The sequence below is a fragment of the Peromyscus maniculatus genome, chromosome 2 (assembly GCF_049852395.1).
Source record: "Peromyscus maniculatus bairdii isolate BWxNUB_F1_BW_parent chromosome 2, HU_Pman_BW_mat_3.1, whole genome shotgun sequence".
NCBI classification, from domain to species: domain Eukaryota; kingdom Metazoa; phylum Chordata; class Mammalia; order Rodentia; family Cricetidae; genus Peromyscus; species Peromyscus maniculatus.
Genome location: NC_134853.1, coordinates 173,354,569 through 173,373,282, shown reverse-complemented (window position 1 = coordinate 173,373,282; position 18,714 = coordinate 173,354,569). Strand labels below are relative to the sequence as shown.

The window sequence follows — 18,714 nt, the reverse complement described above, 5'->3', positions numbered from 1 at the left end:
GCCCTCCCTTCTGACCTGTAATTGGTCCCAAATATCAGGCCTAGCTTCATCACATGTGAGAGGAGTGCCAGACTAGTCCTTGTTCTTTATTGGAGCAAAATCCCTCAGGAGGTAAGGAAATCTTCCTTGCACAGTTGTCTAAACTGTAGCACTTAGGATTCTTAGGATGCAATGGCCTGCCCACCAGTAGAGGGCTCTGTCAACTGCTTGTTGCTCTAGCCAGCCAGCATACAGGGAGGTTCTGTTCCAGGAACCCTTAACAATAAAACAACTGAGGCTCAGAGAGGTAAAGTGAGGCCCTCAGGTCCCAGAGGAAATGATCATGGAGACCCTACTTTAGCTCATGAGCATCCCACATCTCTCCACACCCACCATAACCCTTCTCCATTCAGACTGCCTGCTCCACCCCAAATGTTCTAGCCTACTCTCTTCCAAGTTCAGTCTTCCTGCTGTGGCCTAGAGATTAGGTACAAGGTACAGTATAAGCACAATCTTATCCTTATGTGATCGAGCCCAGTCTCTCCTGTAACAGTCTAGGGAAGAGTGTGTCCATGGTCAGAGGGTCTCTGGTCTATCTGCTCTGAAGCCCACTAAAGCTAGCCTCCCCAGAGCCTAAGAGCCTAGATCTTGGTGAATCCACACCTGTTACTGGGGTCAAGGTCACATTTTTGCTGGCATTCATGGTGCCACATAGCCATGTCCCTTGGGGCCACTGTCACTGCATTCTCAACTTGTGCTACCTCCAAATCCTGTGTTTCCCATAGCCTCCCCTACTTCTCACAGTTCCCTTGATGTGTCCCTTGATGGCATCACCAGTGTCATAAATATTTCTGCTCTCAGCTGCCACATGGAGCTGCAGCCCTGCTCCCCGGGGGATGTCTCATGTCAGTAGAGGAGGTAACAAAGCTCTCAGGAAGGAGATGCTTCTGCTGCTGTTATGGGGACATGGAGCCCCTACTGAGACCACTATGTAACAAATACTTGTTGGCAGTAGCCTGTCCTGCCCTGCCAACCACAGCTTCCCCAAGGGCTTGAGCTCTCTGCTACCTTTCATTCCTGGCAGCTGCAGAACACCATGTCAATGAATAAAGGTTTCAGGGACCTCCTGCTGCTCACTCATCCCACAGGAGTGATGAGTGATGACCCCATCAACCCCCCTCCACATGTAAGTTCCCCAGACCCCTGAGTTTGGGACCTCATAAAGCTCTGGGAAGAGAGGGGCTGTGGGGCATTTGAGCATCTGGCCACCTGGCAGAGTCAAGGTATTCTCTAATATTCAAATAATATGGCAGGACCAGGGCTTAAGGAGCTGAATGATAGCATCAAGACTGGGCTGGCCCCACAGAGCAACTGATTACCACTGGGGTTGGTCACCCAAGAACAGGGTTTCCGACAGCTGAATGTGTCCTCCCACTCTTCTGTATCGCTCCTTCCCTATTCTCCTAGGAGGGAATCCTGAGGCCCTACTGTTAAGGGTGTCAAGAGCTTCCTTAACCATCAGAAGATGTGGCAAACTGAGCTGCTCACAGCTCTGACCTAAGCAACCTCTACCTCCTGTTGTCCCTGCAGCCAGTACAGACTTTTACCACACACGCACGCGCGCACACACAAACACACACACACACACTGTAGCCCCCCTCAGGGTCTGGAGTTTTCTGAGCACCTTAATGTCAGCCAAACAATAGTGGGACATCCTACATACCTTCCCACTCTAGTCCCTCCCCATCTAAGAAGGGGCCAGGAGAGTCAGTGCCTGGTTTTCAGAAAAGCATCCCAATTCATGAAGCCTCTTGGGAAGATGAGGTAGATAAGGGATGAGTGTCTACCTTCTCTCCCCACTCAGCTACTTCCCATAGGGGCCAATGGCTGCCTAAGGGCAGTGCTTGAGATGTGAGCCCAGCCCAGTATAGGAAGACCTAGAGGTGGAGGTACTACATGGCCAGTGGGAGCATACCTCAGCAGCTCAGCAGCTAGGGACAGTCAGCACCCACCTGCCCCTCAAGGTCTCTGGACAGCTGTCTGGAGCCTGGAGTTGGGGGAGGGGCTGTCCAGTTGTAAAAAAGGAAGAGACATCTCACTTCCCATAATACAGGTCCTTCTGTGAAGCTGGGGCATGTCCCACACTGAATAAAGAGTAGGTTCTCTCAGCAAGGTGAGAGGGTGGAGGCTGAGCAGGAGCCACCAGCTGTGGCCGGAAGCATTTCTGAGAACTGAGATGGCTTTAGGCCTTTATCTGAGACTGAACAAAAGTTACGAAATCAAGGCAAAGGGGTGTGTGTGTGCTGTGGTTTTCCGGAAGAACTGGAAGGCAGCTACTGTGGGGCAGGGGTTTCTGGGAATTGCAGTGAAGCCTCCTTCCTACTAGTCTAGGCCAAGCAGAGACACACCCAGCTGTTGTGGCTGCCAGACTCTGCAGGTAGGCAAACACCATCTCTGCTTCAGAAGGCAGGATCTGGAGTGGTCTCTGTAGCAGAGTCTTTTTTGGCAAATCCTCTTTACATTTCTAGCACCCCTGGATTTCACACTCGCCTGCCTGCAGTCATGGGGGCCTGAACAGTCCCTGCACAGCTCATGGTTCTCAGTGGAAATCCCTAGATCTCTCAGGCTGGCACAGCCCATCACATGCTCCTGAGGTGGACATGAGTAAAATTGAGGGTGTTGCTGGCTGCAGGGCAAGGGTACATTGGAGACTACAGCATCCCTCACCCCACCCTGCAGACTCTCCTGCCATCTCTATATCACACCCATCAGTCACCACAGAGGAGTTTCCAGCAGATGCAGCCTGTGGGTGTCTGCACACGTCATACTATTTGGGGATGCCCCACCTGTGGCAGTTCCAGTGGAAGGCAGGACTGCCTATGGCTCAGAACCTAGGGGCATGGTGTGATAGGCAAGCTAGGAGATGCCCCAAGACCCCACCTCCCTTTCTGGGCTGACTCTGGACTTTGCAATGCATGCCTGACTCCTCACCTACCCAGTAGGAGACAGAAGAAACAGCTCCAGGTAATGAGGGTTCTGGTATATCCACAAGGGACTTCATATGGCCCTGAGCTCTTTGTGTTCTAATCCCAATGTCCTCTACTTTCATGGCAATTTTTCCATCTCCTCCTTCAGTCTCTCCCAGGAGCCTGTGTGTTGATGGGGCTATTAGCACCTCAAGGTGCAGATCCATCCCCCAATCCCCATTTACCTGCTATGAGATGATAAGGCAGGAGGCACTAAATGAGAGGATGGGTTGAGTAAGTGCCCAGATGTGCAGATGCCTCAAGGGTGCTGCTACAACTCCTTCCCTCAGGCCTGCCACTCCCTGGACATCCATGCCAAGATGACCTTATTGAATTTTCTTTTTTTTTTTTTTTCTTTCTTTTTTTTTTTTTTTTTTTTTTGTGTGTGTGTGTGTGTGTGTTTTGTTTTGTTTTTGTTTTTGAGACAGGGTTTCTCTGTGTAGCTTTGTGCCTTTCCTGGATCTCACTTGGTAGCCTAGGCTGGCCTCGAACTCACAGAGATCCGCTTGGCTCTACCTCCCGAGTGCTGGGATTAAAGGTGTGCGCCACCACCGCCCAGCTAATGTGGAGTTTGTTTTTTTTTCTTTTGGTTTTTCGAGACAGGGTTTCTCTGTGTAGCTTTGCACCTTTCCTGGATCTTGCTCTGTAGACCAGGCTGGCCTTGAACTCACAGAGATCTGCCTGCCTCTGCCTCCCAAGTGCTGGGATTAAAGGTGTGTGCCACCACTGCCCTTGAATTTTCTTTAAGATAGGGTCTCACTATGTAGCTCTGGTTGTCCTAGTCACTTTGTAGACCAGACTGGCCTCAAACTCCCAAGATCTGCCTGCCTCTGCCTCCTGAGTGCCAGGATTAAAGGTATGTTCCACTGCACCCTGCTCTTATTGGATCTTTCTATGAGCAGCCCCTACAACTGCCAAGAGGCAGGAAAGATCCTTTGCTGGGAGCACCTCAGAGTCAAAACTATGCACTTCAGAGAATTTGCCTCATACCAGAAAGTGCTCAGTATGGAAACTGGCAAAACCCTGATTTTTAAGCAGTTAGGCCAAGGCAAATGTCCTAAAGTGCCATCAAAACTCAAGTCTCCACAGATATCTCAAAGGGCATTCAAAGGATAGTAACCCAAAGACTACAGGCTCAGTACATGGCTGCCTAACATGGACCAGGCAGAGGTGAGGTGAAGTGGTTTGGACAAGAAGCCAAAAGAAGGACTGGAGAGCTGGTCTAACACCTGCTGCTCTCTCAGAACCTGTGTTCAGTTCCCAGCACCTACATGGTGGCTCACAACTATCCATGACTCCTTCTCCAGAGAGTTATACATGATGCACAGAAACTTACAAAGAGATAAATACACAAATAAAAAAATAGAAGACAAAGCAAAGAAGGCAGGTATTCAGTATCAGCACTTTCCAAAAGCCTCCTTTGCCTGATGGTCCCTACTGAGGGTTTGTGGCCAAGATTAACCTTGACTTGTGCTCCCACCACACCACCGAGAGAGCACTGAGGACAGGCCTCAGATGCCCCCTCACTTTAAAATTATTCTTAAAGTTTTTTTATTACATTTTATTTGTACATGCATGTGTGCTTGTGTTTATGCACACAGACGTGGAAGTCAGAGGACAACCTGTCAGGGTTAACAGATTCTCCTATCATGTGGTTCCCAGGGATCAAACTCAGATCATCAGGCTTAGAGACAAGAGCCTTTGCCTGCTAAGATATTTCACCAGACTGCCCATTCTGTTTTATACTCTGGAAATGACCATGGGCATAGGATGACAAGGAGTGTCCTTAAATGCAGCCCTGGGAACCTTGCTTTCCTCTGTCCTTAGAACACAGCCACTCAGATTACGAGACAAGTATTTATTGAAAACCATGTATACAAGGTCTTGTGCTGAACACTCAGTGCTCTTGGAGAGCCTAAAGGCCCTACTCCAACAGAGCTGGCAAAAGAGGACGGCAGCCATAGGGCCATTGTAGTCACTACTCTTTCTACACCCAGGTGTAGTTTACCACCATTAACACCTTACACCCACTTCCGCCATCGAGGGGAGCAGGGCCAGGCCCAGGGAAGGATGCACAGTAGAGCCTTTGCTCTCACCAAGGGTAGGTCTGGGCAAGTCTTAGAGGATCTGGCTTGGGGTACAGAGGAAGAACAACCCTCATGGCCACCGGTCTCCCAGACGACTCTTTTCCTCCGTGTGCTCCCCACGCTCCTCCTCAGGGAACTGGAAGCTGCAAGCATCCTCAGCTGGTGGCTGCACCTCCAAGTGTGGCTGGGTCTCTGTAGTAAAAATGTGGTCAGCAAGTAGCCTGAAACACATGTTCCCCTTCCCAGGGACACAACTGACCTCGGGGACATATGTGCTGCCTCCTCAGCTGCCACATATGTAGGCAGAGCTGGGCTGTGGTTAGGAAGAGGATGCACACAGCCATGGCCAGGAAGATGACAGTCAAATGGCCATGTTGCTCAGTGGGCAGTGGCTCCGGGATGCACACAGCATTGTGAGTCTTGTTCCCAGGGAACATGGTAAGAAATCCAAACTGGGCACAGCTGGGACACAGACAGACACTGTCAGGCTTGGTTACCCAAGCAGCCATTCTAGGAGGACTGCTGTCCTCTGAGCCATTTGGGAGATGAATGGGGGCCCTCAGGGGTTACTACAAGGGAGGGACAGGAAAGGCTTCCTCAGAATGGGCCTAGGCGACTCATCCAGGACTTACTCGGCCCAAGGTCTGCAGTGGCCCTCACGACCTGCGGAGAAGGTGCCCATGGCACAGTCAACACACTCGAAGCCAAACTTAATATTCCCTGTGGATAGACAGACAGACTATAGGGGCTACTGAGGTTAAAGAGGAAGGAGTCAGACTAGAATCTATCAGTCCACCAGATCTAATGTCCTCAGGACTAGGGCCTGGATAGACAGTACTATGTATGTCTATTCCAGAACTAGAAGGATACATTGATCCCTATGAAGATGGATAGGATTAGTGACAAGACTTGGCCATAGAGTAACAGTCTGAGAGCAGACCAGCACCTGGCCAGTCCCCACAGCCTCTCACAGCCAGCCCTGAGAAGACATCAGCACCCTCATTATGGTGGAGAATCCCAGGCTAATGGGAAGGATGACTCAGGTACCCTGAGACCACTTAGCCCACCTATCCCTTTTAGAATCTAGAATGCAGGTCCCTGCCTACCCAGAGGATATGCTCATGAACCCTACATGTACAAGCATTCTTACATGCCTACACATGCTCACTGAGCATCTATAAGCTTGGCTCTAGATTAAACTCAGGTTAGCTTGGGGACATCTGTGGCCTTCAGCAGTCTCCCAGGGACATACCATAAAGCTGCACCTTCTGGCCTGGTTGGCAGGGGTAGTGTTTGCAGGTCTTGCACTGAGGGTCTTCACAGTGGTACTCCGGCATGACACACATACAGTCTCCTTCAGGACAGGTCTTCTGGCCTTGGCAAGAATAAAAGCCTCAGCAACTAGGCAGAGCCCCCTTCCCTCTTCAGAGCTCCTACTGGCCCTTCAAGTGGTTAGGGTGCTAGGCCTCCATCCTCAGTCAACCCCAGTGTAAGACCCTAGGTTTTATCCAATTCAGTGTTCCATCTCAGATGGCTGACTGCTAATATACATACCTCCCACTGCTCTGAAATTATGGCTTCATAAGTCCCATTAGATATGGGAGTCACCTGGAGCTTCCTAAGGTCCCTTGGCCTATGTTGCCCCACTCCCACCCTATATTGTCCCTCATGGCACTAGGAACACCTCAGCAGCTGCATTCACTGCTATCTATATTTTTATCACAGAGACACGGACCCTCAGAGCTGACCCTTTCTATACCAGAGGGGTAGCGGTGAAATGCTGAGATATTTTTCTTTGATGGGTCCTCAGACTGCCCCACACCTAGAACTATAAGACACAGACAGTGGATCGGGCAAAGGAGAATGTTGGGACACCAACCCAGACAGAGAGTAGCTTTGGTGATAGCTAATGTTTGACCCACCCAGCAGACCCTAAGATGGTCCTCTTTCACCTTGGACCCCAGATCCCTCTTGAGGGAAAAGTTTCCAGCCCCTGTTGCCTCTGCTCCCACATTTCTGATCTTGAACAACTGGCTCAGATGGACCCTCTACCTCCTCCTCAGTTCCAGACTCAAAGCTCTAGACTCAAGAAGTTTGCCTACCCACTCATATATGCCCTGTGCCAACATTCCTGGTGTGAGCTGCTGCACATCCTGGTTCCTGCTCCCCTCCTTGCCTTACCTGGAGCACACAGGCTGCAGCATCGCGTGTTGGTGCCAGTTCCATGCTGGAAGCTGCCAGGGCCACAACTAGGTTCCTCAACCAGGCTCTGCCGACCTAGGTCCAGCATACAAATCAATGAGACTCCACACAGCACAGCCCACGCTCCCATAGTGTTTCTCCCGAGTTTTCTTCCTGTTGGCTGATTTTTAGTAGTCCCCAACCTGCTCCAACATGCCTTGTCCCCGCCCCTGCCTCTGTCCCCACCCCTCAGATTGGGCTTCAGCCCAGCTCCACCTCCATCTTCCGGCAGGCTTGTGGTGCTTGTAAAGGCCTTCTGTGAAGTGTGCAACAAAGCTGTATCATCTTCCTTGACATCTCCTGAACCCCAACAAGCCTCTTCCAACTCCAGCATACCCACCCTGGCTAGGCTGCTGAGGAAAAGGATGCCCCATTCATATGTGCTGCTGCCACACCGCCTGTGGTTACCCTTTATTGTTGTGTAAAACTTCCCCCTTTCCTCTTCCACCCCAGGGAGCTTCTCTGGGTTTGGGAAACTAAGAGAGCCAGTAAGGGTAGTCCAGAGCATATATCATGCCTTTCAGAGAAGATCATCATAAGCTGGGCATTTCTAGCAGGCACACAAAGCGTATGGCCTGCCCAGATCCAGGCCTGGCAGTTCCAGGTTGGATCTCTTGGCTCTCTCTGGAGCCACTTTTTTTTCACCTCCTCACACAATTCTAGACAACAGGAAGGGAATCCCTGACGGAGCCCTTCAGGCTTCCTCATGGTGAGACTATCCTGTCTTTCTGAGCCTCAGTTTCTTCAAGTGGTCACTAGCAGGTTCAGGAACCCTGCCTCTATAAGGAAGCCTTTCTGGATTATTCAGCCTTACTTCCTACATCTTCCAGCTAAAGCTAAGCACAGGGAAACATGGTGAGGACTTTTGGGAATATTGGGAGTGAGCATGGGAATATCTCTGAATATAACAATGGTTATACCCACAAATGGTAGGTGTGGAGACTACTGTGATTGTGGAAGACCTAGGAAACCTGGTCTGACACCCTTCTAAGCTGCTGTTGGAGGAGCCTGAGGAAGTAGGAAATGTCAGAAGTTACCCCTGTTGTTCTCTGGCCGCAGGTGTGTAAGCCTCCTGAGAGGTAGCCCTGGTCACTGCAGGGTAGGGAGGGAGCTCTGGGTACTCCACTCTAGGCTAATCTCAGCAGAACCTCTTCTTTGAGAAACAAACAGCTCCTGGCCAAGGAGGTGGGTCTGAGTACAAAGGCAGAAAGGAAACCGTGTACCTTGATTCCACATAAAGGTGTTGAGGGCAGTATTGGCTATGTTCCTAACCATTTAAAAAAAAATTAAGGGGGTGCTCACTTTGGTAGCACATATACAAAAATTGGAACAATACAAGGATAGGATTAACATGGCCCATATGCAAGGATGACACAAAAATTTGTGAAACACTCCATATTTGGAGCTGGACATAGTAGTATACACCTTTAATCACAGCACTCAGGAGGCAGAGGCAGGTGGATCTCTAAGTTCGAGGCCAGCCTGGACTATATAGTGAGTTCCAGGACAGCCAGAGTTATGGGAAGAGACCCTGTCTCAAACAAACAAACAAACAAAAATCTAAGAGGTCAGCCAGGACCATGCCTTCATAGTATTACCCCAACCTTGGGGAGTGCACAGTATACACATGGTATCTCCTGCCAACCATGATATCCTCACATTGGGGATCCCTGTTCTCTAGGCAATGGCCTCTTCCACAAGGGAAAGATAACAAAGCATTGACTCACCCCCTAAACGCCGCCTTGCAATGTACCTTGGGGGCATCTCATGAGAATTTTGGCCTTGGTGTTGTGTTTAAGCTCAGCCATGGGCATGGTCTGCTTGATAAAGACTTGAAAGGCTATAAGCTGTTAATGAGCTCCACAGAGGTTCTTTCCAGGACACAGTGCTCTTGTGCCAACCACACACAGACCACAAAGATCAAAAGACACAGATCATATACCTGGGGAGATGTTTTCAAGCAGATGACATCAGTAAATGTCAGCACCTATGTCAGACTTCCTGTCCCACCCTCTTCTAGGTATCCACTGCAAGTGACTCCCAAGAACGAGCAGCTTCCATAACATGGTGGTGGGTAGAGGTGATATTTATCTGCTCACTGCTATCGCCTTTATTTTATGAGCTCCTTGTATTTCCATGTGGTTTGTTTCACAGGACTCAGTGAGTATATTCCAGGCAGCAGAGGGTCCTGGCAGTTTGACCCTGTAGGAAATCCCCAGGCTGACATGGGGCCTCAGTAGAGGTAGTCAGGGAGTTTTTGAGATGAGGGGGATAGAGAATGTACTTTGGGACAGCACCAGAATGAAGAGAAAGTAAACCCAGTGTCTGTGCAGGTGGGGCCATGGATATTTAATCTGGGAAGGGACCCAAGGAGCCCAAAAATGGGCAAGAGACAGCAGGAAAACTGGAGACTTGTGCCCAGTAAACAGGAGACATAGATATGGCCTGCCTAGCGTGGGAATAAAACCTCTTTCCTACAATCTCTAACCTCCCAAGCCCCACAGCATTCTTCTTCCAACCCTCCCCAGCCTCCTGTTGGCCTCTCTAGGCTTGGACTTCCCTGTGGGGTGGGGGTTGCCAATTGGTCTATGGCTCCATCCCCAGGCTTACATAGGGACCCAGTGAAGGGTATTTAGTAGTTTAGTGGGTGTTTCCTTTGGTTGTAGGCAGCTGGATGTTGTCAGAGAATGAGAAGAAAGAGATGGGAGGGGAACCAGGATCAGAGATAGTTTTGTCCAGCCACCTTTTGGTTCACAATGACTTGGACTACAAGTAATAGGATGCCCCAGCATGCAGATTAAGATAATCATATCTGGCTCAGCAGTGGTGGCGCACGCCTTTAATTCTAGCACTTGGGAGGCAGAGGCAGGAAAATCTCTGAATTCAAGGCCAGCCTGGTCTACAGAGTAAGTTCCAAATGGCCAGAGCTACACAGAGAAACCCTGTGTCAAAAAGCAAAACAAACAAACAAACAAAAAATCATATCTGGCCACAGGCAGACCAAGTAAAAGATGAGAGGGGTAACAAGGTGCTACTTTAATGCCAGGCCAGTGGCCTCAGGGTGGCAAGAGGCAGGAAATAAGGAAATAGCCTTTTTTTTTTAGATCCTTATGTTTCCTATGCCCCCTCAAAGTGCAGCTGACACAGCCCAGCACCAACCCCACACCAGAATGTCTAGTGACTCTTTTTTTTTTGTTTGGGGTTCTTTCTTCCTTTCTTCCTTCCTTCCTTTCTTTCTTTTTCTTCCTTCCTTCCTTTCTTTCTTTCTTTTTTTTCTTTTCAAGACATGGTCTCACTATGTAATTCTGGCCAACCTGGAACTCACTATGTGGATCAGGCTGGCCTTGAACTCACAGAGATCCTCCTGCCTCTGCCTTCTCAGTGTTGGGATTAAAAGTATATGCCACCAAGCTTGGCCATCTAGTGATTCTTAACATGCATCACACGACACCAATCTGGGCTCTCTGTTTTCACTTACATGATCAGGCATAACCGCTTGACCATTTCCATGAGCAGCTTGGCACTTTTTGACTTTAATTCATTGAGCGTCTGGGTACCTGTGCTTCCTGAGCAATACTGCCATTCCCAGATGCTGCTTCTGGAACTCTTTACAGTAGAGGGCAGCAATAAGACCCTGGGTCCTCAAGTCTGTTTTAGATAAAGTGTCTGTGTTCTTGTCATGATCTCAGGACAGATGAGATTTGGCTCAAGTAGCAGCCTTCAGTTTTCCAACACAGCTGGCTAATTGGCTGCTACATGGATTCTTGGCCATTCACTTCCAGAGATTCCTAAGGTAGTACCTAGACAATGCCCAAGGACCATCAAACACTTCTCACCATTCATGTGGCTGGAGAGAAAGGATAACTCTGTGTTAGCTGCCTGAGCCACGGAGTTCAAAAGGGGCACAATGGTTTATGAGCCCCTCTTGTGATCAAGGTACTCAGGCTCTGCTTGCCAGGGCCCTTCCCTTTTGGCTAAGACTCTTAGGTTCCCTTAGAGCAGTGGTTCTCTCAATCTGTGAGTTGTGACCCCTTTGGTGAAACTCTATCTCCAAAAATATTTATATTACAATTCATAGCAGTCACACAATTACAGTTATGAAGTAACAACAAAAATAATTTTATGGTTGGGGGTCACCACAGCATGAGGAATTGTATTAAAGTGTTGAAGCATTAGGAAGGTTGAGAGCCACTGTCTTAGAGCATAGACTCTGGACTGCTCATCAAGCTGCCAGTTAGCTCCCCTAGTACCATCCCCTTGGCATTTCAGGTCTCCTGTACTACATACCCCTATTCAAACTGGAATACATGTGACTTAAGTGTGGGTCTCTGAGGGGACCTTCTCCTTAGCCTAACTCTCACCCACCAGAAGAGGATGCAACCTCAGCCCCTTAGTGCCAGTCACAGACTCACAGTTGCTAGCATGTTTATTGGTGGTACCACCAGGCAGGTAGTATGCATAGCATACATAGGAGAGCCCAGAGCCAGCCCAGCACCTAGAACGGTGTGGAGGGTACTGGCAGGCACCAGGATATGGGTTGCCCATGCTCCATAAAACCCACTCCTGAGGTACTGTTCAGATCTTGGCCAGAGTAAAGTGTGTGTCAGTCTGTTCCTCCTGGATAGGGATCCTGAAGCTGTTTTCCCCTAGGAGAAGCAAAGAAGGAAAAAGCAGTGAGGAGGTACATCTCATCCCTCTAGGAAGTAAGCTTTATTAAGCCCAATGTGGGTACTCACAGTAGGGTTTGGGAGTATCAGGCAACCTCCAAGCCTTTCGGAGTAGGTACAAGGCCAGCAGAACAGTCAAGGGAGCCAGCAGGCCCAGGCCTAGGCCCAAGAAACCAGCAAATGCAGGGCCTATGAATAGGGTAACTGAGTGAACTCACTTACCCTCACCTTCCCACCCCCATCTATTGGGCCAGCGTCCCTTACCCCGAGGAGCCACCAAGGTGGATGTAGAGGGCAACTGAGAAGTCCTGGGCCAGACTGTGGTGGACTGGACAGTGGTTGGCCTTGATGTAGGGCTCTGGGTCTCCCAGAGTGGTGTGGCTGGGATGCTTCTGTCCTCACAGACTGTGTCCAAGCTGGTACTGGCTGGGTGCCGGGTCTGCTTCCCAGATAGGGTACAACTGTGGGATGAGGGTGTCTATTAGCTAGAGACAATGGTAGAAGTTGTACTGGGTCATCCTTATCTCTGCCAAGACCTCCACCCCCAAGCCACATATCTATCTTTGTTTCTGTCTTCACCCTGTTTCCATCCCTGTCCTGCTCCTAGATGGGGTTCTGTACTCTCAAATCCCACCCAATACTTCTCCAGCCTTCTGGAGAAGAACCACAACTAGAGAGCAAACATGTTCCTATGGCCTGGACTAGGATCTCACATGCCCCCACTCCACTTGCAGGGCTCCCCACAGGGGATGTCACAAGATCCCCTGGCTCATGGATTTTTGTCCTCTGAACTGGTCCATCATATAGTCATCTAGACACCAGCTCTTAAATGCCCAAACCTTTCTGGTTCTATTCCTTCCACATCTCCAGTCCTCAGTGTTCCTGCCAGCCACAATACTCACTTGGTCCAGGGCTTGCAGGCCTGGTTGTTGCCTGGAGAAAAGTGGCCAGGAGGGCAGGGAACACAGTCTGCAGCAAAGACATAAGTCAGCTTTCTGATGCTACTAGGTGGGCCCTGGATGCTGAGACTACTGGAGGTGGGGCCTGAAGGGAGGGTTAATGCTCACTCTCCGGTGCAAGTGAATGGAAATCTTGACCTCTGCAAGCTCCTTCCTTCCCACTGGCACTGACACAAGTCTTGGTGTGACCCATTAGAAGAGGAGCTTTTGGCCAAGACTAGATGGAGAGATACTGGAGGAGGTGACAGTGTATGCAGTGAGAACATGGCTCCTTTATACCATTATCATGAAGGTGGCCAGCACACATGGATCCTAACCACCTCACACACACTGGCCATGGATAGACATGAACCTGCCTCATGTAGGGGGCCGCCCTGAGGCTCACCAACTCCAGGCTTGTGGCTGCTGTCTTGTCGAGGCTGGGTGCCTGGCCTGCACTGGCAGACAGTATCTTGAGTAGGTGTGCAATTCTGCTTGAGTTCACTCCCACTTCCTAGGGAAGATCAGGTAGAGACTGTGAATGAAGCTTTCCCAGCCCTGACCTATGAACAAGGCAGGGCAAAATGGACTTTCCTCTCCTCAGTTGGCACAGGAACAAAGTTGAAGCTGAGGGAACTATGACTTTAGGCTTCTCCTCTCGTAAGACCCTCTCCCTGGCTACTCTGTTCCTCCTGGTCATGAAGCCCTGCAGAAAGCTACTGAGCTGAAACAGGGCAATTGTGGCCTCCCTTTTTTTATCCTCCCCCAACCTATCTCCAGCCTATAGCACCTGAATCAGAAGCCTCAGATACTCTCAACCTCTATACCAGGGCCTTACCTACCAGGACAACTTGGGCAGGGCCACATGGCCAACAAGTGCTCCACTCCAGTTCCATATGGCCCTGGCTGAGCCTTCACCCCAGACGACAAAAGTGCCTCCTAAGAAATGCCCTGACTACTAAGGACCCCTTAGTGAACAGGATTCATCATGGCTTGGAGTTACTTCCTCAATCATATGAGAAATATGGGCACCCAGTGTAGCTGCTTCCTTGCTGGGCTGGATAGTGAGTCAGGGTAGGTGGAACTCACGTTGGTTGCACTGTGTACACTGCTTGCAGTTTTCATAATTGATTGCCTCATTGTAGAAGCCAGGTTCACATGGGTGGCATACAGTGTCCCTGGTGCCATCACAGCGGCTCACCATACCATTGCCTGTAGTAGAGCCCAGAAAGTTAAACAAGTCAGCTAAGGCCCAAGGCTGTGGAGACAGCACCCAGCCTCTTGGTAGGCTCTGTCTCAGGCTTGGGACAGAATCCATGGAGCATCACCTGTGACATCACCCCCAGGATTCATTTACCCTCAGGATGTTTGTACCTGTGTCTCCATCATTGTCCTCCAAGAATCATCCCTCCCCTACCCTGCCACTACCCAAAGCCAGGCCACTCACCTGGCTGGCACTCATGACAGCACCTGTGACCACTGGGGTAGGTATCTTCAACACAGTTGAGCCTGGCTGCAACTCCAAATGTGAGCCCCAGAAGCAGAAGTGCTGTGGGCTGCTGAACCCACACATACATCCTTGTCTGGGCTCTGCCTTCACAGGAGTCTGGGTTTTTCCTTGCAGGATGTGGCTATAAGAGCTATGGGGGGAGGGGCGAGAAGAGTAGGCGGAGAGGCAGGAAGATATGTGAGCATGCTTTATAATTGTGTTCCTGTATATGTGACACAGGTCCCATTAACAAGTTAGGAAGTGCTTGGGGCCACTGAGGCATGTGAAGGGAGGTGCAGACACCCAACATATACCTATGAAGGCACACAGAAATACACACACATTCACACAGGCATTCTTTAAAGATTTTACTTTTAATTATATTTTTCTTTTGGGGGGGCATTATGTATATGGTAAGCATAATACTCAAGGAGGTCAGAAGAGCTAGAGTTATAGGCAGTTGTGAACCACCAACATGAGTGCTAGGAACATGAGTCCTCTGTAAGAACACTTGCTTTTACCACTGTGCATGGTAGTACACTCCTTTAATCCCAGCTCTTAGGCACCAGAAGCAGGCCAACTCTGCCTAATTTACATAGCAAGTTTCAGGACAGCTAGGACTACGTAATAGAGACCTTATCTCAAAAACAAAAACACCCCAAAAGAACAGTACAAGCTTAACTACTGAGTCATCTCTCCAGTGTGAACAGACTTCTTTTTTTTTTTTTAACCCCCCTTTTTGTAGCACTGAGAACCTAAGTTCTTTTACATGCTGGGTAAGTGTTCTACCACTGAGCTATATCCACAGCCCTCTTCATGTTTTATTTTGAACAGAGTTTTACTAAGTTGCCCAGGCTGACATTTGAATTTATTCTGTAGCCATGTTTCAATCTTTTCTTCCTTCCTTCCTTTTCTTTTTCTTTCTTTTTTTAAAGATTTAGTGCCAGACAGTGGTGGCACACTCCTTTAATCCCAGCACTCAGGAGGCAGAGGCAGGTGAATCTCTGTGAGTTCAAGGCCAGCCTAGTCTATAGAGCAAGCTCCAGGACAGCTAGGACTACACAGAGAAACCCTGTCTTGAAAAAAACAAACAAAAACAAAAAACAAAGACAAAAAAAGATTTAGTTTATTTTTAATTGTGCATATGTGTGTGTAGGGAATATATGCATGTGGTACAGGTGCCCAAAGAGGCCAGAGGTGTCTGATCCCCCTGAAGCTGGAGTTATAGGCAGCTATAACTATATCCTGATGTGGATATTGGGAACCAAATTTAGGTTCTGGCAAGTGCTCTTAACCGTTGAACCATCTTTATGACTTTGAACTTCTCACCCTCTTGCCTCCATCTCCCAAATGCTGGGATTACAAGTGTCACAGACTTTCTCTTCTTACATACAAATTACTGCACTGAAGGAGGAAATGGGTTAACAGGGAGGCAGTGTCCTTATTACACATTGTGTAATAAATTATGACATGATATAATTATCAATTCCCAAATTAATTGGAAAGTTGCATGCTAGCTGTGCATAGTGGTGCACACCTGTAATCCCAGTTTTCAGGAGAGAAAGGCATGATGACTACAAGTTCCAGGCCAGCCTGGATTACAGATGAAGTCTGTTAAAAAGCCAAAAAAAAAAAAAAAAAAAAAAGGGTGCAGGGATAGTCCTGCTGCAGAACGAGATACAGGACTGGGGCTGGAAATCCCCCACCCAAGATCACATGTGAAAGAAGTCCCCAGCCCTCTTATGGAAATTCCTAACCTGGAAGGTCAGGCTGGGCTAGGAAATAGGTGGAAAAAGCTAGAGTGGGCCAAGAGGTCACAGAGACTGCCCTCCCCATGCTTTTGAAGTACAGTGAAAGTCCTGAAGAAGAATCCTCAGGGTATGCTGGGCAGCATTCCCCAGTCCTTTCCTAAGCAAAAAGGAAGGTAAAACTCACATTTGACACATGGTCTTTCCTGAGGCCAGGTAGCTTGGAGGTACTGGTCAGCATTGCACTCTAAGGTCCCCTTCCTCCCCCCAGAACTCTGCTGTCCTTGGCTGTCACACCTGGCCAAGGAGCTTAGCATCAGCACACAGATGAATAGAGGTGCAGAGAAGCCTAGATGTGCCCATCCATTCCTAGGGACTCTGTTGCACGAATCCTAATTGGTCTTTTAATAAAACCCCAGTGCCAAATATTGGGGTAAATGCTGAAAGATCAGAGAGACAAAGGAACAAGCCACTAGAGAAACTTCTCATCACTACCGAATCCTCAGGCCCAATGGAAGGCAAGATTCTATCTCCATGAATCCTTAGACTGAATGCCTCCAAGTCCTCAGCTGAATGATCTAGTTCCTGTCTCCTCATGTGCCTTATATATGCCTTTCTCCACCCAGCCTAGTGCTGGGATTAATGGCATGTGTGCTTCCCAAATACTGGTAGCAAAGGTATGAGATCTCAAGTGCTGGGATTAAAGGTGTGTGCCACCACTGCCTAGCCTCTATGTTTAATCTAGCGGTTGGCTCTGTCCTCTGATCCTCAGGCAAGCTTTATTTGATACACAATATATCATCACCACAGGACTCCCTGCAGAGGCTCTATACAGGACAGCAGCCCCTTCTGCTTGAAGCTGCTTCCATCCAGGACCACACTGAAACTGAGTTTTCATGGTGATTTTTCTCTAGAAAAATCACTGGCAGTAGTTGGCATCACTGTATCTACTGGGCTGGTGCTCCTAAAAACTGCAGAGACTACAGCTCTGGGCTATGGCACTAGGGGTTAGAGTGAGGCCCTACTCATCCCCTCAGTTCAACAAGATAAGGGACCTAAAGCTACTCCCACAGGCTGCTGCCCCTTGAGTACCAAACTAGAAGTCATCAGAACTTCTGAAAGACCAGGTGCTATTATATAACAGGTACCTGCCAGGTATCTAGCTGGCTTCCAGGGCTGTACTACACCTTCACCTGGAGACCTTCAAGATGCCACCTCAGATGTAACACTCCAGGCCAAGGCCATGAGCAGGAGCAGGATGGTGGTCAAATCTCATAGTCTGCTGAGAGATCTGTATTCCAGAGCAGTGTGTCTACCACTGGGAGATTCAGAGGCTGGGATCTGCTTGTCCACATTATCATTCTGAGTTCTAAAGTCTTATCTTTGCCTAGAAACCAGCTCAGGTACCACAACACTCCATTGACTATGAGGAGCCATGCTCCACCACCCATCCTGGTTCCCAACACACCACACAAAAGTAGGTTCCTGTAAAAGAAAAAAAAAACTGTGTCATACAGATAACCTAGGGCAGGCCTAGAATTGTGATGAGGTATCAACTGTCCTGACACACCTGCTCTGTTCCTTTTTAATACCAAAGCAGTGGTCCTGAGCACCAAAACAGACCTTCAAGAACACTAGCCTGGGACCTTAGCCAGCTCAGACTCTGCTTCAGATCCCAACCTCAAGACCCAACTTGATCCCACATAACCTTTCCAATGCATGAAATTCTATCATTCTCTTTCATGTCTTGCCTTCAGGTCCTATTTTCACTTCTACCATGAGGAGAATCAATGTTTATTGAAAGCTATAAACCCATTTAACCAGTGTCTACCTCAAATGCTTCTAATGTAAGCTACCTAGCCACACTGTTCTCTTTTTTCATCTGAAGAATGACAATGTGTTGCTAGGCAGTGGTGGCACATACCTTTAATCCCAGCACTTAGGAGGCAGAGGCAGGTGGATTTCTAAATTCCAGGATAGCCAGGGCTACATAAAGAAAAACAAGGGGTTCAGTCCTCAGCTCCGGAAAAAAAAAAAAGAAAGAAAGAAAGAAAAAGAAAAACAAACAAAAAAGAAAGGAAAGCAGGCAGGAAGGAGGGAAGGAAAAAGAAAATATGAGAAAAAGGCAATTCTATTGTAAAGTAATGATTTTTGTGACAACCAATATCTACACTTTCTCATAAGGATGGATCCTGCAAGGTTCTGAAGAGTTTGAGGAAGACCCTACCCCAATGGCCTACCAGACCTTACCAAGGGGGTAGCACCAACTGATTACTTCCAGAGAAATGTGATCTAATTTAAAATTAGTCTTTCAGTTTTCAAGAAAATTGCAAGAGTTGCATTTATTTCCTATAGTGCAGTGAGCCCCGGAGGGGCCCGGCCGAGAGTTCCTGGCCCTGATGTGTGCAGCATTCTCACCTGAACCAACCACTCAGAGCAGTTCTCAGAAGTAGAGTAGCAACTGAAAAAGATTTGGTCAAGCAAATGCAGCTTAGCCCATGACTGGTACAGAGGGGCTGCTGCCTCAGACACATGCTGG

General features: G+C 48.8%; 2 protein-coding genes and 1 non-coding gene across 5 annotated transcripts; 1 reads left to right on the top strand and 2 right to left on the bottom strand.

Annotated features, from left to right (window-relative positions):
- Window positions 1-3,575: 3,575 nt before the first annotated feature.
- On the bottom strand, window positions 3,576-9,194 carry Tnfrsf18 (TNF receptor superfamily member 18). Of its 2 annotated transcripts, XM_042272349.2 has the most exons (6): window positions 9,061-9,194; window positions 7,274-7,369; window positions 6,345-6,467; window positions 5,725-5,812; window positions 5,352-5,554; window positions 3,576-5,284 (listed from the first exon to the last, which is right to left on the bottom strand). In XM_042272349.2, the coding sequence occupies exons 1-6, from the start codon at window positions 9,095-9,097 to the stop codon at window positions 5,163-5,165; spliced, it is 669 nt and encodes a 222-aa protein (XP_042128283.1). In that variant the 5' UTR covers window positions 9,098-9,194; the 3' UTR covers window positions 3,576-5,162. The 2 variants fall into 2 exon arrangements, with proteins under 2 accessions (XP_042128283.1, XP_006992403.3); XM_006992341.4 differs by lacking the exon at window positions 9,061-9,194 and having other exon boundaries at window positions 7,274-8,364.
- LOC121827696 (U6 spliceosomal RNA) lies at window positions 8,628-8,736 on the top strand. The gene has a single exon (XR_006070012.1). It is a non-coding gene; the product is annotated as a U6 spliceosomal RNA (small nuclear RNA).
- A 1,855-nt stretch (window positions 9,195-11,049) lies between the features above and the next one.
- Tnfrsf4 (TNF receptor superfamily member 4) lies at window positions 11,050-18,576 on the bottom strand. 2 transcript variants are annotated; one of them, XM_076565927.1, is made up of 8 exons: window positions 14,386-18,576; window positions 14,028-14,150; window positions 13,345-13,452; window positions 12,903-12,969; window positions 12,265-12,461; window positions 12,070-12,189; window positions 11,746-11,979; window positions 11,050-11,180 (listed from the first exon to the last, which is right to left on the bottom strand). In XM_076565927.1, the coding sequence occupies exons 1-7, from the start codon at window positions 14,513-14,515 to the stop codon at window positions 11,909-11,911; spliced, it is 816 nt and encodes a 271-aa protein (XP_076422042.1). In that variant the 5' UTR covers window positions 14,516-18,576; the 3' UTR covers window positions 11,050-11,180; window positions 11,746-11,908. The 2 variants fall into 2 exon arrangements, with proteins under 2 accessions (XP_076422042.1, XP_076422044.1); XM_076565929.1 differs by having other exon boundaries at window positions 12,070-12,159.
- Window positions 18,577-18,714: the final 138 nt, after the last annotated feature.